We start from the raw sequence: 27,746 nt of genomic DNA, 5'->3' as shown, positions 1-27,746 counted from the left end.
TTTTATTTTTAAAAGTGTTCTTATTGAGGTGCCTGGGTGGCTCGGTCGTTAAGGGTCTGCCTTTGGCTCAGGTCATGATCCCAGGGTCCTGGGATCGAGCCCCACATCGGGCTCCCTGCTCCGCCGGAAGCCTGCTTCTCCTTCTCACTCCCCCTGCTTGTGTTCCCTCTCTCGCTGTGTGTGTCTCTGTCAAATAAGTAAATAAAATCTTTAAAAAAAAAAAAGTGTTCTTATTTAAAAAATGAGAAAGCGTGGCAGAAGGCACAGGTCTTTTCCCTTTGTTGATGAAACGTCTTTAACATCGAGTCAGCCATTTTCTTCTGTGGCTCTGTTGGTTGGCAGACGTCGATGTGTGGTCATTCACTTAGTGCCCACTGCAGGAAGCAGTGCCTTGTGCCCAACGTGGGGCAGGTAAGAACCAGGATCCGGCGGATGTGTGTCAGGGTCCCTGCCGAAGGCCCAGCGTCTGAGCCGTGTCCATCTTATGTTTTCAGTGGAAACAATCGCACAGCTGCCCCTGTCACCCTGCCGATTGAAGAGGTCCTGCAGACCTTACAGGACTTGATTGCCTACTTTCAGCCCCCAGAGGAGGAGATGCAGCACGAAGACAAACAGAACAAGCTCCGCTCACTCAAGAACAGACAGAACCTTTTCAAGGAAGAAGTAAGTAGAAAAAATTAAAATTGAGATTCTCATTGTGAGAATACATAAATACATAAATTCCCAGAGCTAAAATATCCCTATGATTGCATTTAGCTTTGTCTCCATGCATGCGCGTAGTTATGAAAGAACAAGAGAGAAAGGATGCTGGGAAGAAAAGGGTTCTTTGGAAGCCCACCTTCCCTGTCCAGCACGCGTGGTTACGCTCCCAGTATACGTTGTAACCATGCACCTGGGCACACTCCAACCAAACTGTTTTTGAAAGCTTCAGTGCCACAGTGCACATGTATATCCAAAATCTATTTTCCAATAAATCTCAGCTATTAAAGCATGGCATTGGCTGTGTTTCCCAAACTTTAGAAGGTGTCAGAATTACCTAGGAAACCTGTTTGAAAAAATACAAATGCCCAGGTTCTACCACCTCTGAAATGACTGAGGACCTTAGTTTGAAAGATAACAAAGCCGGGTCTTACTTAGAACCTGAGCGTCTGAGTCACTAGGGATGAGACCTGGATGCAAGGAAAAACTAATGCAGGACTCAGGAGGCCCTGGCTCAAGTTCTGGCTCCATCCCTGGCTAGGTGTGATCTTAGAAAAGTCACATGCCTTCTTTGACTTGGATATGATGATTTGGCAATAACAGGTCATGGTCACACTCCTGCAGTGCCCCCATTCCTGGGGACAGGGCTTGTCCCTTGGGCGTTTCCAAAGTTAATGGCATATAGACACATCCCTGCTCAGTCTCCTGATTCAGGCAGACCAGCTCTGGGGACATGATGCCTGAAAGGCTACTGAAACAATATCTCTTTAAGAATAAATAAGCACAGATGTTTTCACTGGGTGGCATCATATTGTAATTTAGAAGAAAAGCAGTTAAAATCCACTTTTGGTTTTATTGTCTCTAAATTCTACCCTTTTGACAGAGGAGAGGGAGGAAGCAAGCATGGTTGTCTTGTGCATCTGAATGGAATTTCTTGAACTTCCTTTAGATTTAACAGGAAAATAGGAACTGTATCGAGGGCTGTTTCTGGGTGAGTCAGAATCATTTCACGCCAGGCCTAGAGCAAGCTTTGGTGAGACTCATTCACGCTCCCTCTTACAATATGTCCTTAGATGGAGTTAAACACATGGGGGCAAACCTGTCATGAGGAAACTGCTAACTTGGTTCCCCACCCCGCCATGGATGCTCTTTCATGTCTCTGGGGCATAAGAATGTGTATTTTGTTTTTAGGAAGAAAACAAAACCCAAACTGGCACCATGTAGGTCTGTGTGCACATTAGCATTATCAGCTATAAAAGGTGAATGACCTGGGAGGGAAAATAACAAAAGGATCCTCCTTTCTTAATCGAGAGCTTTCACTTGTTCCCCACCTCTCCTTCACAGGGAATGTTGGCCCTTGTGTTAAACTGCATTGACCGCTTAAATATCTACAACAGTGTAGCACACTTTGCAGGGATTGCAAGGGAGGAGAGTGGCATGGCTTGGAAAGAGATCCTGAACCTCCTGTACAAACTGCTGGGTAAGCACACGCATAACCTCTCCCTGGGAAGATTTCCAAGGGGCCGGGGGGTCTCTACAGCTTGGCCGATGATCATCTAGCTTCATTCTTGGAAGCTTCTTCTTTTTTCTTTAAGATTTTATTTATTTGAGAGAGAGAGAGCACAAGCAGGGTGAGGGGCAGAGGGAGAAGCAGACTCTCCACTGAGCAGGGAGCCCGACGTGGGGCTTGATCCCAGGACCCTGGGATCATGACCTGAGCCAAAGGCAGCCACTTAACGACTGAGCCACCCAGGCGCCCCTTGGAAGCCTTTTCTAACCGTTTGATTCTCACCCAGCCGTTCATTCTGTTAGCCAGCAGCTTATTGTGCTTCCCACACTTAGAGCGAGAAGTCAGCAGCAAGCGAAAGCAGGTGGGGATCGGTTTTGCCAAAACGACCCATAAAACCCTTGACAGTCACTTACTGCCTCTGAACCTCAGTCCCTCGTCTTTGAGATGAGGGAGCGAGACTGGAACGTGTTTGTGGTGCCCTCCGCGGTTAGATTTGGACACCTGAACGTTGAGGACGTTTCCTTTTTGTAGCTCTGACCTCTCACTGGCTGACTGTCGGTCAGTTGTGGTTCCCACTGCTCTGGCCCACTCGTCATTTCCTTTTTGGTGGGAGGAATAAAGGCAGAGAGTAAGGAAGTTCCAGCACCCAGCCTTTTCTTCTCACAGCACGGAGTGGGGGTGATGTCCCACAGCCTGTGGTAACCAGTGCCTCCACACGGGCCCCAACCACCACACTGTAGGGAGCGGGGAAGCAGCAGAAGACAGTGTTGGCCTGTGTGAGAAGGGGGACACCGGTAGTTGCCCAGATGTGATGATGAGGCAGCATTTTGGGGTTTTGCTCTGAAGTGTATGTCCCATTAGAGGGAGTCCGTAGAAAGTTGAGTGGGTCAGAGGGGTGCCGGAGACGTCAGGTTGGACCCCTTCTTGATGTCAAGGGTCAGGCTGATTGGACTACCGCTGTTCTGTGTGACCTTGTAAAATCCCTTCTAACTCTAATACCTTCCAACTCTAATGGTATGTATGGCTCAAACTCAGTAATTTTTACAACAGTAGTAGTTAATAGTTACTGAGCTTTTTGTGCCAAGCAGTGGAATATCTCTTTTCGATCTGTGGAACAACACTTTGAGGTATAGGTACTGTTACCCATTTAGTCATGAATCAGAAGAAACTGATGCTCAGAAATGTCATAACTTCCCTAAGGCCATACATGTAGTAAATGCGAGAACTATGGTGTGAGGCCAGCTGACACCCCGCCCCCCGCACCCAGCTTGTTGCAGCTGACCTGGAAATTGGACTGAATTCTGCTCTTCTCTAACTGTGGAGATACAAAGCAGAGGTCCTGAGGAAGACCTTTCCTTATCCAAGTATCTTTCAAGCATCTGTAAAACCCATCTTTGAAAACCAACAGCATGAGGAGCAAGTGCATGGACCCAGTTTACGTGGATTTGTTGCAGAGGCCAGGTCCATGGAAGGAAGGTTGCTGGGTCTAGCTCAGTGAAAATCTACTGACCGTGTATTCTCTCCCTCCCATAGCAGTATCATCTACCAGTGGTTCTCAAACATGAGCAGGCATCAGAATCAGCTGGAGGGCCGGTTAAAACACTGATGCTGGGTCCCATCCCCAGAGTTTCTGATTCAGTAGATCTGGGATAAGGCGGGAGAATTTGCATTTCTAACAAGTTCTCCAGTGACACATTCCAATCCTGGGACCATACTTTGGGAACCATTGTCATATGCTGATGTGTTTTAGATATTTTAGAGTTTCACATTTCCTTATTATTTGCCTGTTAGTTTAACCAACCTTTCCAGCTCTTTTCACTAGGATGCCTCTCTTTAGCTCTGGAAAATAGCAAATCTCTAGCTAGGGTTAAGAACAGTGCAAAGAATGGAGTTCTTAAACCAGTAACCAAGCAGATATTTTCTTACTTATCCCTATCTGAAGTAATTTTATTAGTTTGTGTGTTCATTGTGTCTTTTGTCTTCTTTGTAAAGGCAGGAGATCTGCCATTGGGTTCCCACTGCTCTGTTCCCAGCAAGTGGACAGATGTTCAGGACATAGATTCTCTGGAATATTTGAATGAATGGTAGATTTTACTCTTCCAAATATAGGAACAACTGTATCCAAGGGCTCAGAAGGAGAAGATTGTTACACTCGGTTCCTTTTAGTTGCTAAGCAGATGAGGTATTTGACAGCTTCCCAGGTTCTTACGCTCAGCTCATCCGTATGCCCTTTAACCTGCATGTTCAAATGTGTCCTTTGCAGCTGCTCTCATTCGTGGAAACAGAAACAACTGTGCTCAATTCTCTAACAACCTGGATTGGCTAATCAGCAAACTGGACAGACTAGAATCTTCCTCAGGTAAGAATTGACAGGAAACAACTGTAGAAGGTGGGTTTTTTTCTTTCTTTCAAAAAGTAAGAAAGTTGAATCTTTGAATAATTCTTTCTTCCACTGAGTTGTAAACAACCCTCAAATTATTACCCCAACAAAAAGAATGTCCTAAATCTTCCTGGCACTGCTCTGGCTTTATTTGACAACTCTAACCCAGACTTCAACGATTTCCTTTTCTGTTTCATTTTTCACCTTGTGTGTTCGTCTCCATCGCCTGGATCCTTTAATCGCCTCCCTCCCACACACCCCAGGTTCCTGGTCTCCTCCCTTGTTGCCTGCACTCTTTTTCTTGGGGTTTCTAAATCCTCTCTGGACACACTTCTCCTAACTGTTTGGGTTAGAAGCAGACTGAAGGATGAGAGGAGGAAATGATGGTTCCCCCTCTAAAACCTCAGTCACTCTTGACATCGTATCTATAACCCTTCTTGATGACTCACAGAGAATTTGAACCAGAGAGTAGTTATCGAGGGTAGGTGGCTGCAGTGAGGCTCAGAAGTTGTCTTCCTCAGTTTTGAGTGAACATGACAGATGTGGGCCCCCCTTCTGGACGCTGAAAGGTTTGATGCTTTTTTCATTGTCTAGAGATGGCTGGAGCTTGAACAGACCGACCAAAGGAAGGCTCTCTTAAGGACTCCTTACCTACACCTATGTCTTCCCAAGCGTCTGTTTTCTTCAGTGCCTCCTCTATGGGCCAGATTACATTTCATAGTAATTTATAAAAGCCTCGAGAAACACAGAACCAAGGGGAATTTTCTCAGTAAAACCAATAGAGATACTGGCCGACCACTTCCCTTGTGGTTTCATCATGGTGTGTTACCCTTGTAGGTGCCAGGCTGCGAGGGCACCAGCTAGCTTTCCTTTAGCCTTCACCTAATACAGAAAACCATGCAGTGTGCCGAGAAAAGGAGCAAAGACAAATAGTCGTTATTTAGTGAGTTTATAGTTTGCTTGATAACACCAGTACTTCTGAAATGAAAATAATTTCTGGGGTGGTTCCTAGAAAAATTCTCATTCAAGGAATATTCCAGATATTTTCTAAATTACTTGAAGGACCTTTAGAATTTGTAGTAAACTGGGCATTTGCTTTTTTATACATGTTTAGGTATTGCTTGGCTTGACCAAATTAATAATTTCATTTTACGTCCACTTCTCTGTAATTTTTTTTAAGTTGAAGTATAACTAACTGACGTACAGTGTTATATTAGTTTCAGGTGTACAGCGTAGTCTACGATTCTATACAACACCCTGTGCTCATCAAGATAAGTGTATTCTTCATCCCTATGTCACCCGCCTCCCCTCTGGTCACCACCAGTTCTTTATATTTGAGTCTCTTTTTTTCTTTGTTTTATTTCTTTAATTCCACATAGGAGTGAAATCATCTGGTATTTGTTTTTCTCTGACTAATTTCACTTGCTGCTTCTCTCCATTTTGACATAGAAGGATCCATGTTTTTGTCCAGGAAGGAGGGAGGTGCGGCCAATGCTAAATAAAACTCCCCTCTGAATTACAGACGAGGTGGGCTACCGAGGCTCCTGAAGTCTACAAGACATGGCCACAGTCTGTCTTCTGGCCGGAAATGTTTAATAGAGTCAAGGAACCAATAATATCCTGTCCCCTCAGGATTATCTTTTCACTCATAATTTAGGTTTCTAGGTGATGGTCGGTTCCGCAGCTTATTTCATGTCCAGGTGATTTTTGTGACATTCATGCAGGTATCTTGGAAGTTTTACACTGCATCTTGATTGAAAGCCCAGAAGCCTTAAACCTGATAGCCGAGGGCCACATCAAGTCCATCATCTCGTTATTGGATAAGCATGGACGGAATCACAAGGTGGGTGTCGGGAAGAAGAACCCAAACAGGGATGGCCTTGACCTGGCTTTTCCCTCCCTGCTGCTTCATAACCGGTGTGTGTTACTGAGAGCATGTGGACTGATCTCTTTCTCAGCTTTGATTTGGCGGTATGGGGGCACCTTGGGAAACTGAGGATCTGAAAGACCCTTCCTTGCCTGGGAGCACACTCCAAGCCAGTCACACTGGGTCTTGCATGTCCTCTCTCTCTCTGTTTCCACCGGCTTCCCAAGCCCCACTCACTGTCTTCAGCCGTGAGCACACAGCTGACGGGGGCGGCGGGGGAGGCCACCTGCAGGACTTGCTCCCACCCTCGGGCCCAGGAACTCAGTAGTGGAACAGCTAATACCAAGCTGTATAAAGAAGAGATACAAAAATCAGGTAAAACTAGTATAGAAAGTCTTGGCAACTGGCTTGTTAGTGAATGAAATCAGATTTGCCCTGAGTCGAACCAAGTGAAGTAAATGAATCTACATGAGCAAGTGAGAGGACTGAAGCTGCCAGGCCTTCCCTTTTTTTTTTTTAAAGATTTTATTTATTGATTTGACAGAGAGAGACACAGAGAGAGGGAACACAAGCAGGGGGAGTTGGAGAGGGAGAAGCAGGCTTCCTGCTGAGCAGGGAGCCTGATTTGGGGCCCAATCCCAGGACCCCAGGATCATGACCTGAACCAAAGGCAGATGCTTAATGACTGAGCCACCCAGGCGCCCCAAGTCCTTCCCTTTGATACAAAACAGCTGTGTGACTTGGGGCCTCAGTGATATCCTCTGGGCAATGGAGATAATACCACTTCATTTACTAAGGTGGAAAGCTCTATCAATTTTTTGAGGTGTCTTAAAGTTCTACCTCTCTAATTATATGGAATTATATGGCTAAGACAGAACAATCTGCAGGGAAAGTCTATTAAAATGTGTTTTTTCCTGACCTTTCAATATCTACCCTGTGGATGGGGGTTTACTGCCCTGACTAATGGGAGTGAGCAGGAGGGTCCTCAGGCTGAGGGGGTGTATTTCAAGAGCAGGTGACATGAGGGGCAGCAGCTGTGCTCCTGCAGAGTGGAGAAAACTCAGCTTGGTCACTGGCCCTCCTCCTTTGGGGGCACTGCTCATTTGAGACACATCTCAGGGGGTCTAGGAGAGCAAGCCTCTGCAGCATCGCTTAGGTGTGTCTCCCTTAGGAAGCAAAAAAGCCATGGTCCTTAGTATCGGTGAAATTGCTTGGCAAAGAAGAGAAAGAAATATGTGGGGCCTGTAATTGCTTTCCCAAATGTGGTAAATCAAAAGCAGCATCAGCCCAGCGTCTGTCGGCTCCAACATGTTCCTTCCCGTCTGCAAAGCATAATAAGAGTAATTGATAAGCACCCAAGTAACACATGATCCGAGCCATGAGCTACATACAGATGTCAGGAGGAGCCCTCTGACGAGAGAAAAGCTGCCGTCTCGTTTCATTGCTCCTGGGTCGTCTTTATGATCATACCACATAACGCGCTTAATGAATAACCAGCTTTGTTATGGCTTCTGTGAGCCAGAAGCCACAAAGCATGTAATGGATGTCACTTGGTGGCAAGTGGATGACTATTCTGCCCTTTCAAAGGGGAGAAATCGGAGCCTGAGTGAGCTGAAGGACTTTGCTACAAATCAGTACCCGGTCTGATATGTGACCCGAGTGGTCTAGCAGAGCAGTCTTTCATCTTTTAGAGCCAAGGTGCTGTTTGAGAAATTCCTGCGACGTTGTGAAAGTTCAGGCAATATGTTCTTGGCACATAAAAGCCTCCTCTTGGATATATCCCTTTTTTGTCTCTTGGTGGATTTTTGGATGAATGTTGGCTTGCCATGAATTCAGGCCTTCCCTTAGAAATGATCTGAGTGGATAACACTTATTTTCAAAGAGAAACCTGTCTCAAATCATCACCAGGGCTATTTGTGGTAGCTTTGTAAACAACGGCAAGGCCAGACTTCTGTTTTGACGCGTTCTCTTTGCTTGGAAAATGCCAAGGTGTGGTGGTTTGCTCTCTAGGCGGCTCCTTTTTCTCCAGTCCTGGGTTTCCACATGTCTCTGATCTACTCACTTAGTTTTCCATGAAGACCAGTGACTGAAAATATAGAGAATTTTTGAACCACCAGGCACCTCCCAGCTCTTCCAATAACAGCAACAGTAATGATGACGATGATGATAGCAAACATTTATTTTGCATTTGACAAATGCCAGCTACTGTCCTCCGTGTTCACAGGCATTTTCCTTTGTCCTCAGGATGACCCCAGGAAGTAGCATTCTTATTTCCACTTGACCGAAGCAAGGCTGGCACGTGGGCCTTGAGACGTGAAGCCACCTGCCAGGGGCCACACAGCTAATTTATGACAGACTAGGACCAGACTTTGGGTCTCCCACTCACGGTTTCATATTCCTCCCAGTGTTTCTCAGACTGTGGTCTGTGAGCGTGTTCTTCGGGGTCCACATGTTCTGTGAGAATATTTTTAATTTTGTGTTCTTATTTTTAAAGTTCTCTAAATACAAAACCATGCAGTGAAGAATTCATAATTAGAAGGCATTTTTATACAAGTTAGCGTTTCTGAGACTGGAATTTGAACGCCCCTCTGGGTCCATCCAGGGTCTTCAGGGTCGTGACATTTTTCTTTTAAAAAAAGGGTCGTACATCTCATGGGTTTGATGAACCCCTTTTTGTACCATTCCAGCTCCAATCGCAGGTTGAGAACGGGGAACGTATACGGTAGTGGCGTTACTATGCCTTCTCTCTTCTAAGATTTTTCACTTGTTAGCTCTATCCCTGCCACGGAAACCATTGCCACTCATCTAAAGCATGATCTAGTGGAAGTCAGGAAATTTGAGGAAAAGAACCCAAACTTTGGAGTGAAAAGGACAGGAAAGCGTGTGCTCACAACATGCCTTTCTCTCATTGTCCCCTGCCCCTCGACCTCTTAGTGACTTGGCTCTTGCTGATGCCCCCTGCCGTCTCCTCACTTCTTAGCTTTCCAGGACCCATCATAATTCTCTCTGACCTTCAATACTTTGTTCAAATACCACTCTCTCCATGAAGCTTTTTCTGATTCCAGTTGAACATGGTCTCCTCATTTCAAATCTTATACAGCTAGCATGCCATTACTTGGTGATTCCACTCTGCCTTTCAGACTGTCGTTAGGTTTACACATAGATGTCTCTCACAGACTCTAAGTTCCTTCAGGGCAGTGACCAACTTTGCATCCCCCCCCCCCCCACCGCAGTGCCAAGCTGATACGTTCTACATGGCAGGCATTTAATCCATGTTTGTTGAAGGTAATAAATGAATAAATGAGTAAAGCCAGAATCCATTCCCACCTTACTTACTATGTTGGTAGCGCTGATTTTATTGTTTGGTAAAAAGAACGGTTATGGAACACTGTTAAGTCACCTTCTCATTTTCCCATGGACTAAGCATCTTATAATAAAATAGGCCCTTTTTACTTGGCCCCAAACCTATCCTACTCCAGATCTCAACATTGTCACAGATAAATGTTTTTTATTTTTGTAAGGATTTGGAGCCACTCGTGAGAAAAATATATTGTAAAATAGTATCATAATGGGTCCTGGGAAAGTATAAATCAGAATTGAAGGTTTGGTCTAGGTGAGGGGGGGGGAGATACAACACAGGCAATCGAACCATCAACTCCCACACAGTTGCTAAATCATCTCTGAGCTCCCAGGCAGCCAAGGCAATATAGAAGCATTTCCTGCCACCCGGTTCACATCCACAGCAAGAAAAAAATCTGTTCCTCGGGGGCTTCAGAATCCTCATTTTTCAAATCTAGGACTTGATTAAAAAAAAAATCACAGAATAAGTACAATTAGCATTTTTACAGCATTTACACAGAATGAATACATTTTAGCATGGAGCTGTTTTTATAGACAAAAGCTGAAGGACGGAATGAAAGAGCCAGTGACGTTTCTGTGGATATACAATAGGTATTTATTTTTAAAGGAGAATTCCCATGTAAGCCTATGTTTGGGATAGAGACTAAAGTGGAAATAAAAAACAAACTGAGAGGATCTTGAATGAACTGTGGTGTCAGTAACGAAAAGGATAACAAGCAGAAGCCAATGGCCTCCACAGAATGAGCCAGGGAAATTTTCAAGTTGGGCCAGTGTGTAAATTAGAAAAGCCTAACTCCTAAGACAGACAACCCCACATTCTCATAAGGAAGATTTCTTTTTCCACATCACAGCCCTAGGCCAGTCAGTGGGAGTTCTCCAGTCTGGGAGACCCAAGTTCTTTCCATCCCCTAGAACGGTGTTTCACAGAAGGCAATGTGCGTACCCATCATGTTAGAATGAAGGCTCTCAGCTGGTAAGTCTGGCAGGGGTGGGGGTGCATGGGGTGCTCCTAAGCCCCTACATTTCTGGCAAGCTCCTAGGTAATGCTAGTGCTACTGGATCACGCTCGGAGTAAGGAGACCCGTGACTTTGTAATCTTTCCTTGGATCTCTACATCCAGCTGGAAAGAGAGTGTGAGTGCAAGGAGGACTCTGTAGAAGATCGAGGTCATGTCCGCTTAACCTTCCAGTGCCCACAACTTAGTCACATGACCCTACGTAACTGCAAGGGAAGCTGGGAAGTGTAACCCCTGTGGGCTCAGGACTAGAAGGAAATGGAGCTTGGTGACTGCTGAGCAGTACCTGCCACATCTGGCCATACATCCCAGAGGTCGCTAAGGTGCTCCCCCTCCGTCAGAAGTACACATGACCTCTAGGTTCAATGCTTGTGCATTCCCCTGTGGTGGCCTCATCTTGTCTACACTCCCTTCACCTTTAAAAGAACCCATTTAAGCTTTTTAAGAAAAGGAAGTTTGGCCCCATTCCCCCATTTTACGCTGAGAAATGCCTTCTAAAATAGAGCCTAGGGGCACCTGGGTGGCTCAGTCGGTTAAGCCTCTGCCTTCGGCTCAGGTCATGATCCCAGGGTCCTGGGATCGAGCCTCATATTGGGCTCCCTGCTCAGTGGGGAGTCTGCTTCTCCCTCTCCCTCTGCAACTCCCCCTGCTTGTGCTCTTTCTCTCTCTCCCTGTCAAATAAATAAAATCTTAAAAAAAAATGAAATTTAAAAATAAAGCCTAAACAGTGTCAGCCCCATTGCTTTATGGCATCATTTATTTATAGGTGAGACATTCTGTTCGTCTAGTGCTTCTCACAGAGTCTTTTTTCTCCTGGCTGTTCCAATTGTATGTGGATTAAGCTCTGCTCTCCCTCTGGCTATGACAGCAAGTCTCCCACAGCCTTCACTCCGAGGCAGGACGGATGAGAATGTGTGATAGGCTGGATGATAAGTATTTAATTTCCTGGCCATCTATGGCTCTTTTCTTAGAATGAAAAATTATCCTCTGGATTTCCAGTTCCATGGTCGATATGTTTCACAGAGCGGCAGTGGTGAGAGTTCTCCGTTAAACCACCTTTGGGATTCTTTTCTGCTTGGCCCATAAATGTGCTTTGTATTTATCTGGAACGAAATTGACATTCAGGGAGTCAGGTAGAAAATTGGTTTGTGAGAAGTATGGATGCAAATGCCACCAACCTGAAGCCATCCAGCCCCACTAAGCACTGAGTCTTAGGGGCCACTTTGAACGACTGAGTTGCAGCCGCCACATTCGTGCTTGTTATTTATCGACTGCTGTTTGCATATTCCTCCCGGAAGGAGAGAGGGAGGAGCGGTGCCTGGCCCAGCAGTTTGCTCTGTCAATATAGGAACACAAATCGGAATGCCAGAGGACGGAGCCCAAGGAGATAGTGTGGGTAGGAGGCCGGGGCTGTTCCCACTTCCCACGTAGCTGGAAAACAAAGAGGAGCAGAAGTGGCTTGGTGGCTGGTCTCATAGTTTCAAGGGCCACTTGGGCTCTTGAAGTTGTGTTCTCACTCTAGGGCTAGAAGGTTATTGAATACCAGTGTGTGGGAATAGATGGGTATCTTAATGAATTTTGATGATATCACAGCCAGAGACCCAAGAACTGGAATCTGCCCTACTCTCCTCTCTACTCACCTACAAGAGGTTCCCAATCCTGCTACATGACCTTGGCCAAATGGGAATCTGAGTGCTATTAAATAGCAAAAATTCAACCAAGGAAATTTTAAAGATCTAATTGGCTTTATTAACTGATTCGTGAATTGGGCAGCATCCCTTCTAGCAGTAGAGGAGAGCTCCAAAGGACTACAGAAAAGGAAAGGTTTTTTTAAGGTGGGGGGGGGGAGGAAATTATTAACAAAGAATCCATTGTTTTACGCAAGATCGCCCTCTTAAGGGGAACAGATGGGATCTATCAGGAAATTTCCTAGTGCTGATGAGGAAATTTCCATGTTGACTGGTTAAAGGTTACATTCCTAGGGGTTTGAAACTGCTGTTAGGTATTAAGTCTTGGCTTACTGACTTGGGACCTTAACCTAAGGGATGCCATTTTGGGTCTGTGGTTTTCTTTTCAACAGTGCTTTTCGTAAAGAGCTGTATGAGTGCCTGCTGATGCTAGCGCAGAGGGCTGCCAAGGCTGGGTGGGAGCGCAAACGTAGGCTTGAGGCCAATGAAGGACCTTCTAGTGCTTGCCCCTACTCATGCACAATTCCAAGAGGGTGTCATGCCTGGATTTTGTGCCCTTGATGCAATGCCTCATCTCAGCCTAGTCCTGCCATGGCTGGGATATCAACCTAGACAGTCTGTCTTTAGAGCTCAGACTCCCACCTGTTTGAGCAGAACAGTGATCACAGGGAACACAGAGTTTGGAGGGGAGGGTCTAAGATGAGGGCGGAGGGGTTAGAAGGAATCCAGCTTCATTTCCCTAAGAGGCAGCAGGCTCCAGCATTGGCTCACTGATGCCTGGTGAGGGAGGTGTGGCGGCCTTGACTCTGAAGAGGTCCTCCCACTTGTCGCCAGCCCCCTACCCCTGAGGCCCGCTTCCTTCATGTGTCTTGGCAGTTGGGTCCTGCCCATGGTGCTCTCCTGGTGGTCCTGAGGTTTGGTTGGGGGGGGATGTGTCCCGCTGCAGGTTCTCGATGTGTTGTGCTCCCTCTGTCTCTGCAATGGGGTTGCAGTCAGAGCCAACCAGAATCTGATTTGTGATAATTTGCTGCCCCGGAGAAACCTGCTCCTGCAGACACGGCTGATTAATGATGTGACCAGGTAAGGCCACCACCGTCATTCCAAAGTGTCCATCTTGTTTCCAGACAGGAAAGGTGGAGGGCTAGTGCTGCCTGCCCATCATTTTCCTGGTGAAGTCGGCATGTGAGATGAGACTGGACAAATGTGTACTTTTTTTAGGGCCTCATACTCCAATCCCTTTCACAGAGTTTCAAACTTTTCCCCTGAGGTAGCCAACAGTGGAGTGTATGTTCCACCTGAGGGCTGGAGAATTTGACCGGAAGTGGTCTGCCATGTTGCATGTTCTACTTTAACATAGATCTTGTACATTCTCCGTAACATACTCATTTTTATTTTAATGTACCATCTTTTTTTTCCTTAGAATCTTTTAATAGAATGGATGTCCCATGTTGATACCATGGTTTCTTGCATCCTCTGGCACATGGCCATTGACCCTAGGGTTCTCTGTGAAGTCCAAGATGAAGAGCATGGGCTCACACAGAATCCTAGCCTGCTGGTCCAGAATGTAGCCACATGGGAGTCATGTGAACTCACTGGCCTTGCATCAGACAGGCCTAAGGCTCTTTAGCAATTTTCTACCTAGGCCCACTCCCTAATCTGCAAGGTGAGGAAAGAACTTCTCGGAAATGCAGAGCAGACCTGAGCCATCCACACAGACTTTCTTTTGGTACCAGTCTGGTTTTCCCTTGCCCATCCAAAATGGCGCAAAGCCCCCAGCCCAGACCAGTGGACATCTAAGAAGAGCATTCCAGTTGGAGAGAAACTCCAAATGCTTTGTCCTGAGCTTTTAACCATTTTGCTGGATACATTAAATCCTCCAGCCCTTAACAAGGTTGGCTAAGAGTGGCTTCTGTTCCCCTCTCCCCTTTTTTACTGTTTTAGGTTGAATTTTATTTTTTTTTCCAGCTTTATTTATTGAGGCATAATTGACAAAATTGTAGGATATTTAAAGTGTAGAATGTGATGATTTAACATACATATACATTGTGAAAGGGTTTGCCCCGTAAGTTTATTAACAACATATCCTTGACCTCACATATTTACCTTTTTTGTGTGTGTATGTGTGAAAACACATTCTACTCTCTTGGCAAATTTCAATTATGCAATGCAGTGTTATCAGCTACAGTTACCATGTTATACATCGGACCTTATGCATCTCATAACTGGAAGTCTGTACCCTTTAACTAGCCTGTCTTTATCCCACCCCTTTCCTCAAACCCTGGCAACCACTTGTCTACTCTCTGTTTCTAGAGTTTGACTTTTTTTTTTGATTCCACATATAAGTAGTTGCATGCAGTATTTGTCTTCCTCTGCTTGGCTTCTGTCTGTCTATCTTTTTCTTTGTTTCATTCTTTCTTTCTTGTCTGGCTTATTTCTAATAGTGATTTCTTAATGCTTTCAAGAGGCCATTCTTGTCATTGATGCTTAGTTGAAAAATCTGCTGCTGTGAGAATGGGGGTGCTTGGACCAAGTCCCCAGGAGATGGAACTTGAATAAGTTATTTCTTCCACTTACAGAAAGAAACAAGGGTCTTTGTTACGCAGCCCTACAACATTTTCAGCATCTTTACCCATGGTTAACACTCATCAAATGTTGGTTGCCTTCAGTGGAATAAGGAGACATTCTTTATATTTTTAAATAGAATTAATGTTGTCCTGACACCTCCCACTAAGAACTTCACCAAGTGTTAGAGGCTCTAAGCTTTTTCTTGCCTTCAGTTCACAGTGTGTCCTGTGATCTTATTCAACTTGCTCTCTGCTTTTCTCGGTGCTTGAGAATCTGTAGATGCCACCTGTCCCACATTTCATTTCAGCATTCGGCCCAACATCTTCCTGGGAGTCGCCGAGGGCTCGGCGCAGTACAAGAAGTGGTACTTCGAGCTGATCATCGACCAGGTGGACCCCTTCCTAACAGCTGAGCCCACACACCTGCGGGTGGGCTGGGCCTCTTCCTCAGGCTATGCTCCGTACCCTGGCGGAGGAGAAGGATGGGGAGGCAATGGTGTCGGCGATGACCTGTACTCTTATGGCTTTGATGGACTTCACCTTTGGTCAGGTGAGCACCTTGCCAGAGCTTCGGCCCCCTTGTCCCTTACTGAGAATGATCGAGGCTTGAATTGTTCAGGCTGCAATGATCGTTTTCTGTTGAAATGATAGACACAAGAGTCTCAACTAATTAGATGGTGGGAAGAGCATCAGACCTGAGATGAGACTGTCCTGCTTTGAAACCATGACTCTAGCACTTCCAGCTGCATGATCCAGTGTGGGTCAAATAACCATTCTCAAGTTCAGTGCCTGTATCTGTGCAATCCTTATTGCACAGGATATTCAGGACTATATAGTCAAACAGGGAAAGGGACTCAACATTTATTTACTGGGCGGTGAGCTACATGCTTTCATATATTGTTTTTCCTCACTTTATTTTTACAATGATCCCTTAACGTAGGTAATGTTGACCCCATGTTGCATATGTGGAAACGGCACAAAGATATTTAAGGAATGTATCGCAGTCACACTGAGAACGACCCAGATCTGACTACAAGTCCATTGTCATGTCAGTGCAGCATGTTGTTTCATGATATACTTTATAAAATGTCTGGATCTATGCTTGACACTTCATAAATGCCAATCACTTAAAAAAAATTCCAAGCTTCCTTTTTAAAAATACACGGATGCTATCCCCAAGCATGTCCATGGCCTATGCCTGGAGGAATGGGTTAGCTTCTGCCTGGATGAAAATGGAGGACTGAGTTTTAGGCTTTCACCCAGACCCGGAGCTCTAGCTATTCTGTCTGTTGTCCACAGAATGTTGTATCTGTGTCTTTCAAAAAAATGAAATTGGAGTCATTGTGTCCCTTATAGAAATCCCTTATGTAAGCGTGCCTCTTACGTAAGAAACCGTGACACATATTCTTCCCCAAATCCAGTATGAGGGCAAAGTTTGTCTTTGTGTATATATTTTCTTTTGTAACTGGGAACTACGTAACCCATCACATTTTCCTTCCTCCCTCAGCCTTCAGGCTAAAACCATCAGCTCGTATTCTGATGATATTTCTTATGGTTGGTCTGTATTTTCATTTGGTCCGTATGGCTTTTTTTTTTTTAAGTTTTTTGTTGTACATTCAGTAGAAACTTTAAAAAATTTTTAGAAATGGTGGTGTCAACTTATTTACTTATTTATCCTGGATCATTTGCAGGAAGAAAGAAATCTCTGTCCACATTTTGTGTGTCCCAGGGGACAGTGTGATACAGACAAAAGTAGATGCAAAAATGACAGGATGATGGGTTAGAGTGAAGTGAAAGCCTTGTCTTGTTCTCTTATCGTCCCAACTTACCCTTCCCTGGTTCCATCTTCATGGGGAGTGGAGGTGGATCTTCCCTTCTTAGTTCGTGGAGCCCGTGTCTGGCTGTACAGTAATTGTCTTTAGTGACATCAGCAGATGTCATAAGGTTCTCAGAAAGCTGTCTCTGGGGAAGTGATTTGAAAAGAAAGAGTTCTTGTGCTTATACACATCTACATCTCTTGAGTTTGGTAGGGTTGAATCTGTGAGGAAATGAGCGGAATTGACTTGAGAAAATCATTGCCCCACTGCCTGCTGAGTGCCACTCACCTCCTGCCATCTGGTTGCCATAACCCAAGCTACAGTCCCAGGACACACCTGAAGAGAACTCTGCCTGGGGATTGGCTAAGGAAATATGAAGGACACCTAGACCGTTGGATGAAGCAGATTGGACCTTGTTTCAAAGAGAAACCATTCTCAAAGGAAAAATTTTTACTCAGTCCTTCCCAGATTTTGTAGCATTGCATGGCACACTTAATATATCCCTCTGCAAAATTTGCAGAATGAATACATCAGTGAGTCAGAAGACAAAGAACCCAGTGCACCCAGAAAAGACTACTGTTTGCATTCAGAACCTGAACATCCATCTAGTTGTGTATCATTCCAGGAGTGTACCACACTCCCATTATCCCTTTCGTCCTGTCTCCTCAGAAGACTAGGAAGCCAGATGTGCCAAGCCCATGTCAGTCATCACTAGCAGTGTCCCTTCCGATTGGTGATATGGGAAAGGGGCTTGGGACTCAGTGCTTCAAATGATTGTGGCTCTCTGAACATTACCCACACTTAGTAATATAATGCCATATAGGTGGGGCACCTGAGTGGCTCAGTCAGTTAAGCATCTGCGTTTAGCTCAGGTCATGATCCCAGGGTGCTGGGATCGAGTCCCACATAGGGCTGCCTGCTCAGCGGGGAGTCTGCTTCTCCTTCTCCCACTCCCCCTGCTTGTGTGCACTCTCTCTCTCTCTCTCTCTGTCAAATAAGTAAAGTCTTAAAAAAAAATAATGCCATATAGGTGTGTTCAGAGAACCTCACACCCTCAGTCCTCAGCATCTGATGAGTTGTGGAGAAACCAATGTCTGCAAGACTTATGCCTTTTGTGCTTATTAAAACACAAAGCTTCCTTGGATCTGGCATCATTCTGAATTCCCCACCCAGCACACAGGGAACATATATCTGGCAGAAGGCACTGCAGGTCAATATGCCAACGTGTGCTCCAGCTGAAGAAATAAGGTCTCTGTTAATGACTCCCACCAGGACAGCAGTGAATTTCGGACTATCTGACGAAAGGATAATTGTTGGATGAAGAAATGAAATGGAAATGATACTCCAGCTTTTACTGCAGGAGGGAGTGGAGGGTGGCAAGGGAGAGACGCTGGGAACTCATCATGACAATTTTTCTCCTTTCTTGAGATGTAAATGCCCAGGTCTGTTAACTTTAAACTTATCTGTATGCATAAATTAAGCTACTGCCTTGAACTGATCTTTACTTATTAAAGTCAATAGATATTGGAAGGAAATTCAGTGCCCCTAACACTTTGTCACTGGAAAGAGTCAAGAAGAAACAGCATGGCTTTGGAGTTGTGCCTGGATTTGAATCCCAGCTCTTCTATTTACTGATTTTTTTTTTGACACAGAAAAAGTTAACCTCCAGAGACTTGATTTCCTCTGATAAAATGAAAATAATGTAGACTCTTAAGAAATTTAAATGATGTGGGGCCCCTGGGGGGCTCAGTCAGTTAAGCATCCAACTCTTGATTTCGGCTAAGGTCATGATCTAAGGACTGTGAGGCTGAGCCCTGCATCGGGCTCTATGCTCAGTGTGGAGTCTATTTAAGACTCTCTCTCTCTCACCCTCGCCCTCTGACCATCCCCCCATTCACACTCTCTCTTGTTCTCTGTCTTTAAAATAAATTGAAAAAATAAAATATTTTTTAAAAATAAGTAAATGGGGGTAAGGAACATGAAGGTCTTGACACATATTCGATACCCAGTAAATATGATTTCCTTTCCCTTATTGACTGTGGAGTCCACTATAATCATAAAGACAATATCCAGAGTTGTGGGTACCTCACTCGAGACCATGAGAGCAGCCCCATCCTAAGGGGATACCTGAGTCCCATGCTGAATGGGAAAGGAAGTTTCAAGTGACATCATGGGATTTCGAATGAACTTTTTCTCCTAGTAAGGGAAAAGCAGTCTTTATAGGTCTTATTAGCCACTGAAGCCTGTGAAATCACTTTCAAGCATCAGCCTTAGAAATATCTCCCATCTCAACACAGCCAACCTGCCTCACAGGCTCCTAAATCAGCTCGGCCACTGGGAATTTCCTTTCAGAAGACTGACTCTATTCTGGTCATGACATTACCTTGCCTCTCCTGACAAAGCGTTCATGTAGCGTCTCGGGACTGCCATTGGGATGAATTTAGCTCAGAGCCACCTATAGTGTGTTCCTGGCTGGGGCAGGCAGGTTGGGGGGGGGGGCAGTTTAACAGGAGGAAATTAACACCTACCTTTTCCTTTAATAACTTTTTCCCTTGCAAAATTGGAATAAGCAGAGGAATTTACCATCCCAAGTGATAAGTGATACAGGAAATGAATGGAGCAAAATTGCCTTTCCTGATTATTATGATTTCTGACTTTCTAAACTTGTAGATCATTTAGCTCTACAGTCGAATTTGTATGAGGGTCCTTACCTGTCTCCCTGCTAAGATGAGTCCCAGGGTTCATCTACCAAGACACTCCCTGCTGTGACTCAGACCTTTCCAGAAGCCTGGTGCTGTGTGGAGAGGAGCCCTAGAGTGGCTGTAGAACACCAGCATTTTTACATGTTTGGATCCTCTCTCTGTCCAAATGCCTAAGTGTTCGTGTTTTCCGTTCGAGTGCCAAACTCTGCAGTGCCTGGGGCAGTGGAAATGCTGAGCATCAGTGTTTCCATTTGCCTACGTTACTCATCAGAAGAGGCTAATTCCTGCAGTAATCTGTCCTTGGGTTAATTTGAAGATGTGCAGCATATGATAAAGTGGGTTGTTCCTTTATCTTCAAATGCTGATTTGGAATGGCCTTTCTGTGCTTCCTGGGACCTTCAGGTAGTCCCAAGCCTCTGAGGGAGGGGCGGTTTCTTCAGAGAAGGAGAGGACACAGGACTCCCCAGCCTGTTTCAGTGGGTGGTCACTAGGATTATGGAGTTCCTATATCTTAAAAAGCATTTGAGACAGCTTCGGCTCTGTAACTACTTTGCTTCCCTTCCTCAGAATTCCCTTCTGTTGGTGTTCTGAAGGGTCAGGTACATTAAACGTATTTGAAAGTGACTATTTTTTAAGCCCTGTCTTCAATAATGGGACTTACTGATTTTAATAACGCAATACAGTGACTTTTCAAATCACTTTCTGGAGTCAGCCCTCAAAGCTATGATTCTCCATATTGTTAATTTTTCCTGATATTACAAAAGACACTCCTACAATGTTTTGGCACTTTTATTTACTGTTAGCCTAGTAATTAAAGTTTCTGGAGTTACAGAAACAAGAACAATAACAATAGTATTTATTGTGGGTTACAATGTGTCAAGCACTCTCTTAAACACTCCACATAGAATAATTCATTCAAAACCTGAAACAACTTCATGACATTATTTTCACTTGACAGATGAGGAAACTTGAGTCACAAAAGTAAGTGACTTGCCCAAGGTCACACAGTAAGTGACAGAGCCAGTTCTCAAGCCTAGGGAGTCTGGTTGTAGAAATGCCCATTTACCGCTACACGCTGTACCTCTTGAGTTACGGTATACAGGACATCAGTCATTTGTTTCATTAAAATCATAGGAATCATCATGGTACCTTACCAACAACCCTTGACAGCATCACTGTGGGCATTACTGTCCCCATTTCTTAGACATGGAAGCTGATTTTCTAATAAAATGACCTGTCGAGGTTCATGTAACACATAAAGACTTGGTGTTTGAACTTAGCCCTCCTTGACTTCACTTCTGCTCTCTGCCCCAACGCCATCTCACGCCACCTGGGGTACAGGACTCTTCTGAATCATTTGGAGCCTCAAAAGCCCTCACAGCGTGAGAGATTTCTTCCTTTAGAAGAGAACAGATTTCTAAAACCCTGTACAGAAGCCATTACACAATTCCCTTATTTTCTAGTTGGAAAATCTTTACTCACATTTTAAAACTAAATATACCTTTTCAGATGATCTTTTACAACATGAATATTATATGAAATGGACTTTTTTATTCAAATAGACTTCCCAAGATGTTGCGCTAAGTACTCACTAAGTATGTGCTTCCCATCCAGTAATTATCAAGAGTGTCCCTTTAGTTTCTAGATAGTATTGGTCCCAACTCTGTATTCTGCATATGTATTAAAAATAGGCTCAAGCCCTGATTTCACTTTGCCTATTGATGATCTTAGTGCTCCAGCAGCAGCTTCTATTTGGCACCCATTCTCTTAGAGGAGTTTTGTAAAAGGCAATGGCATTTACCACAAGGATATAATTGCTCATCCTTATAGTTGTTTTCCACCGAGGGAGGAAGCCAGACAGGAGAAATTCTCCCAGCTGCCATTCCTCGGGAAGGCACTTGGCACCTATGGCATATTAAAGGCTAAATAAAGCTTGGAACTCAGCTTCTGATGGCATCAAAGCACCACTCTAGATGAAGACTGTCATCCCTCGTTGAGAGCGGCTCTGGATCTTTACTGGCCGAGGCTTGGGCCGGTGCGGAAGGCAACAGCGTACTCTGAGCGGGTGGCAAGAGCGGGCCTTGGCATTACCATGCAACACTGTCAGTGTGTCCTAGTTTAGAGGAGTCTCAGGACAGTAGAGGACTTTCTAATTTGTATTTTTATCCAGCAAGGATCTGAATACCTTTAAAGTCAGTTGACCCACCGAGCATTTCAGCGTTCCCAAGTTCACAGAAGTCCCTTGGAATTTTTTCAAATGACTACCATGATATCATCCAGAAGTTAAAGGAAAAAAACATTCAAAGCAGGAAAGATGGGTTTTTAAGTGGGAACATAGGAAATACTGAGAAGGACACCATTGTAGCAGGATTTGCTGAGTTTTAATATCATCCATTCCTTTCATAGCAGACTTAATTATGATAAGGAGGAACAGATTTGGAGACCTGGGATACCTGAACTCCAAAAAACGAACCAAGAATACTCAGGCTCCTCAAATAAACCGGAAAGGTGTTGAACCTCTGTGCTCTTCAAGTTTAGGCTTAGATTCCTTTGTTTTAAATGAACTTGTTCCTCGTTCTTAGTAATGACGCATGGTATACAGTTAGAACAGCCAAGTCCAAGTCCAGCCCAGGCTAATGTGCATTGCATACATGATGGTGTGTCACTGCACCATTGTGATGCAAATAGTCCAAGTTGTATGTTAGGTCCAGCTTTGTTCCCCTACCGCATCTCCTCTTCAAGCTCCCATCAATCCCTGCCTTCCTGCCTTACCAACCCGTAGCCATTCAGGAGGTGTGTCATACATTCCTTTTGCATAAGCTATTCCTTCCGTCTGGAATACTCTTATCTAGTGGGTCTTTGATCCTTTGAATCTTGTCCCATGCTCCTAGGCTGACTTGGCACCTTCTTCTATCTTAGAAGACATGACCTTGTGTACATGGTCATTGCAATAATTGCACTGAATTGTAGTTCTTTATTTAAATGTTTATTTCCCAACAGAATATGGATTTCTTAGGAGCAGGAACTGGATCTTCTCTCCTTAACCCCCAGCCCCACACCCAGTATCTGTCACCATGTAGAGCCTCATGAATGTCTGTGGAAGGGTGGGAGGAAACACAATATAGTTTTGTCAGTTGCCCCCAATAGCCAGAAGGAGGTACCTAATACTTTTTATTAAGGAGAGTAAAGCAGTTTCACTATTTTAAAATCCATCACTTTGTTTAGAACCTACTACTAGAATAGCAGTAACCACTGGAAACATTAAAACGTTAAAAAGTTCTGGGGGGGGAGCGCAGAGCAAGATGGCGGAGGAGTAGGAGACCTGGATTTCCTCTGGTCTCAGGAATTCAGCTGAATAGGGATCAAACCATTCTGAACACCTACCAACTCAACAGGAGATTGAAGAAAAGAATAGCAACAACTCTGAACAAAAAGACGACCACTTACTGGAAGGAAGGACGTGTGGTGAAGTGAATCTGAGGCGATATTCAGGAGGATAGACGGCGGGGGAGGGGGCCTCCATCAGCTGCTTCTGGCAAGTGATAGAGCCGTGGAGCACAAAATCAGAACTTTTAGAAGTCGGCTCCGATGAGGGACGTCACTCCAGTGGCCAACCGGGGGGTGGAACCCTCACGGGACAGTGTGGTCTCAGAACCCTCGGGGTCACAGAAAGACTGGGGGTGCCTGAGTGCAGCAGAGCTCCCAAGTATCAGAGCAGGGAAGCCAGCTGCAGAGACGGAGCTGAGGCGCGGGCTCTCAGCTTGGGGTTGCCATAAACTGTGATCGGTGACAGTCGGGCCACTGTTCCTCCAGCAGGGACCCAACAAACAGCAGATCTGGGGAGACTCCCCTTCCGACTCTGGGAGGAGTGGCGTGGGAGCACACCGTAGGGATCTGGGTTTGGAGACTCCACACCGAGTCGGTCACAGGCTGGGTGAGCACAGAGTGCGGCCAGAGACCAGGAGACGGGAGTGACTGCTTTTCTCTGGGGGGGCACTGAGGAGCGGGGCCCTGAGTTCTCGGCTCCTCCAGGGTGGAGATTGGGAGGCCGCCATTTTCATTCTCGTCCTCCAAAGCTGTTGGGAAAGCTTGCAGGGAACAAAAGCTCCCGAGAGCAAACCCGAGCAGATTGCTTAGCCCGGACCAGCAAGGGCAGGGCAATTCCGCCTCCTGCAAAGACATTTGGGAACCACAGCAACAGGCCCCTCCCCCAGAAGATCAGCAAGAACAGCCAGCAAGCCAAGACCAAGTTTACCGATCAAGGAGAACGGGAAAACTCCAGCGCTAGGGGAATACTGCACATAGAATTCATGGCTTTTTTTTACCATGATTCATTAGTCTTTCAAAGATAATTTTTTTAACTGTTTTTTTTAATTTTTCTTTTTTCCTTTTTCAACCAACATCTTATCAATCCCTTTTTTAAAAAACCATTTTTATTTTTCATTTTTAGAGTCATATTCTTTCCCTTCATAGTAGTTACCCTTATTTTTGGCATATATATATATAAGTTGTTTTCTCTTTAAAATTTTGAGATAGTTTCTTCTAACATATCAAAATATACCCTAAATCTCTAGTGTATGGCTTTGTTCTAGCCTCCTGCCTGATCACATTCTCTCCACTTTTTTTCTTTCTTTTTTTTTAATCCTCTTCTTTCTTTTATCAAGCACCTTATCAATTCCTTTTTTAAAATTTTTTATACTTTTCATCTTTACAGTCATATTCCATCCCTTCATTGTTTCAGCACTTATTTTGTACATATATAAGTCTTTCTGTAAAATTTTAGGAGGCACTTTCTTCTAATAGACCAAAATACACCCAAAATCCTCTATGTGGCACACCCAAAATCTGTGTGGCACTGATCTATGCACTAGCCTGATCATATTTGATCATATTCTTTGTTTTGTTTTGTTCTGTTTTTGTTTGTTTTTATCTTTTTTTCTTTTTTTTTCTTTTTTCTTTCTTTCCCTTTCTTTTCCCCTGGTTTCAGGTCTTGTCTTATTTGTTTAGAGTATATTTTCTGGGGACATGGTTAACCTGTTAGCATTTTGTTCTCTCATTCATCTATTCTCCTCTGGACAAAATGACAAGACAAAAAAAATCACCTCAACAAAAAGAACAAGAGGTAGTACTGTCTGCCAGGGACCTACTCAATAGGGACATTAGTACGATGTCGGACCTAGAGTTCAAAATCATGATTTTAAAGATACTAGCTGGGCTTGAAAAAAGCATGGAAGTTATTAGAGAAACCCTCCCTGGAGAAATAAAAGAACTAAAATCTAACCAAGTCGAAATCAAAAAGGCTATTAATGAGGTGCAATAAAAAATGGGGGCACTAACTGCTAGGATAAATGAGGCAGACGAGAGAATTAGTGATATAGAAGAACAAATGATGGAAAATAAAGAAGCTGAGAAAAAGAGAGAGAAACAACTACTGGATCACGAGGGCAGAATTCGAGAGATAAGTGATACAATAAGACGAAACAATATTAGACTAATTGGGATCCCAGAAGAAGAAGAAAGAGAGGGAGGGGCAGAAGGTATATTGGAGCAAATTATAGCAGAGAACTTCCCTAATATGGGGAAGGAAACAGGCATCAAAATCCAGGAGGCACAGAGAACTCCTCTCAAAATCAATAAAAATAGGTCAACACCCCGACATCTAATAGTAAAACTTACGAGTCTCAGAAACAAATAGAAAATCCTGAAAGTAGCTCGGGAGAAGAGATATGTAACCTACAAGGGTAGAAACATTAGATTAGCAACAGACCTATCCACAGAGACCTGGCAGGCCAGAAAGGACTGGCATGATATCTTCAGAGCACTAAATGAGAAAAATATGCAGCCAAGAATACTATATCCAGCTAGGCTGTCATTGAAAATAGAAGGAGAGATAAAACGCTTCCAGGACAAACAAAAACTAAAGGAATTTGCAAACACGAAACCAGCCCTCCAAGAAATATTGAAAGGGGTCCTCTAAGCAAAGAGAGAGCCTAAAAGCAACATAGACCAGAAAGGAACACAGACAACAGACAGTCACAGTCACCTTACAGGCAATACAGTGGCACTAAATTCATATCTTTCAGTAGTTACCCTGAATGTAAATGGGCTGAATGCCCCACTCAAAAGACACAGGCTATCAGAATGGATTAAAAAACAAGACCCATTGATATGCTGTCTGCAAGAGACTCATTTTAGACCCAAAGACACCCCTACATTGAAAGTGAAGGGGTGGAAAACCATTTACCAAGCTAATGGACACCAAAAGAAAGCTGGGGTGGCACTCCTTATATCAGACAAATTAGATTTTAAAATGAAGACTGTAATAAGAGATGAGGAAGGACACTATATCCTACTTAAAGGGTCTATCCAACAAGAAGATCTAACAATTGTAAATATCTATGCCCCTAACATGGGAGCAGCCAGTTATATAAGGCAATTAATAACAAAAGCAAAGAAACACATTGACTACAATAATAGTGGGGGACTTTAACACCCCCTGACTGAAATGGACAGATCATCTAAGCAAAAGATCAACAAGGAAATAAAGACTTTAAATGACACACTGGACCAAATGGACTTCACAGACATATTCAGAACATTCCATCCCAAAGCAACGGAATACACATTCTTCTGTAGTGCCCATGGAACATTATCCAGAATAGATCACATCCTAGGTCACAAATCAGGTCTCAACCGGTACCAAAAGATTGGGATTATTCCCTGCATATTTTCAGACCAGAATGCCTTGAAACTGGAACTCAGTCACAAGAGGAAAGTTGGAAAGAACTCAAATACATGGAGGCTAAAGAGCATCCTACTAAAGAATGAATGGGTCAACCAGGAAATTAAAGAAGAATTAAAAAAATTCATGGAAACCAATGAAAATGAAAACACAACTGTTGAAAATCGTTGGGATGCAGCAAAGGCAGTCCTAAGAGGAAAGTATATAGGAATACAAGCCTTTCTCAAGAAACAAGAAAGGTCTCAAATACACAACCTAACCCTACACCTAAAGGAGTGAGAGAAAAAAACAGCAAATAAAGCCTAAACCCAGCAGGAGAAGAGAAATAATAAAGATCAGAGCAGAAATCAATGAACTAGAAACCAAAAGAACAGTAGAACAGATCAACGAAACTAGGAGCTGGTTCTTTGAAAGAATGAACAAGATTGATAAACCCCTGGCCAGACTTATCAAAAAGAAAAAAGAAATGACCCAAATCAACAAAATCATGAATTTAAGAGGAGAGATCACAAGCAACACCAAAGAAATAGAAACAATTATAAGAACATATTATGAGCAACTCTATGCCAGCAAATTAGATAACCTGGAAGAAATGGGTGCATTCCTAGAGATGCATCAACTACCAAAATTGAACCAGGAAGAAATAGAAAACCTGAACAGACCAATAACCAATAAGGAAATTGAAGCAGTCATCAAAAATCTCCCAACAAACAAAAGCCCAGGGCCAGATGGCTTCCCAGGGGAATTCTACCAAACATTTAAAGAAGAATTAATACCTATTCTCCTGAAACTGTTCCAAAAAATAGAAATGGAAGGAAAACTTCCAAACTCATTTTATGAGGCCACCATTACCTTGATCCCCAAACCAGACAAAGACCCCATCAAAAAGGAGAATTACAGACCAATATCGTTGATGAACATGGATGCAAAGATTCTCACCAAAATACTAGCCAATAGGATCCAACAGTATATTAAAAGGATTATTCACCATGACCAAGTGGGATTTATCCCTGGGCTGCAAGCTTGGTTCAACATCTGCAAATCAATCAATGTGATACAATATATTAACAAAAGAAAGAACAAGAATCATATGATCCTCTCAGTAGATGCAGAGAAAGCATGTGACAAAGTACAGCATCCTTTCTTGATCAAAACTCTTCCCAGTATAGGGATAGAGTGTACCTACCTCAATATCATAAAAGCCATCTATGAAAAACCTACAGCGAATATCATTCTCAATGGGGAAAAGCTGAGACCTTTCTCCCTAAGGTCAGGAACGCGGCAGGGATGTCCACTATCACCACTGCTATTCAACATAGTATTAGAAGTCCTAGCCACAGCAATCAGACAACAAAAAAAATTAAAGGCAACCAAATCAGCAAGGAGGAAGTCAAACTCTCAC

General features: G+C 44.0%; 1 protein-coding gene across 1 annotated transcript in view; it reads left to right on the top strand.

The window, feature by feature from the left end:
* Nucleotides 1–27,746, top strand: part of RYR3 (ryanodine receptor 3) — a 364,573-nt gene that overhangs the window by 111,732 nt on the left and 225,095 nt on the right. The window contains exons 14-19 of the mRNA XM_088025080.1: nucleotides 495–663; nucleotides 2,044–2,179; nucleotides 4,473–4,568; nucleotides 6,314–6,432; nucleotides 13,466–13,599; nucleotides 15,392–15,633. Coding sequence (XP_087881206.1) covers nucleotides 495–663; nucleotides 2,044–2,179; nucleotides 4,473–4,568; nucleotides 6,314–6,432; nucleotides 13,466–13,599; nucleotides 15,392–15,633 — 896 coding nt within the window. The remainder of the gene's footprint in view (nucleotides 1–494; nucleotides 664–2,043; nucleotides 2,180–4,472; nucleotides 4,569–6,313; nucleotides 6,433–13,465; nucleotides 13,600–15,391; nucleotides 15,634–27,746) is intronic.

This window comes from Eumetopias jubatus, unplaced genomic scaffold, assembly GCF_037043125.1.
Source record: "Eumetopias jubatus isolate StellerSeaLion01/CBP00866 unplaced genomic scaffold, mEumJub1_p1.0 scaffold_7, whole genome shotgun sequence".
Lineage (NCBI taxonomy): Eukaryota > Metazoa > Chordata > Mammalia > Carnivora > Otariidae > Eumetopias > Eumetopias jubatus.
This window is presented reverse-complemented; position numbering and strand designations above follow the sequence as displayed.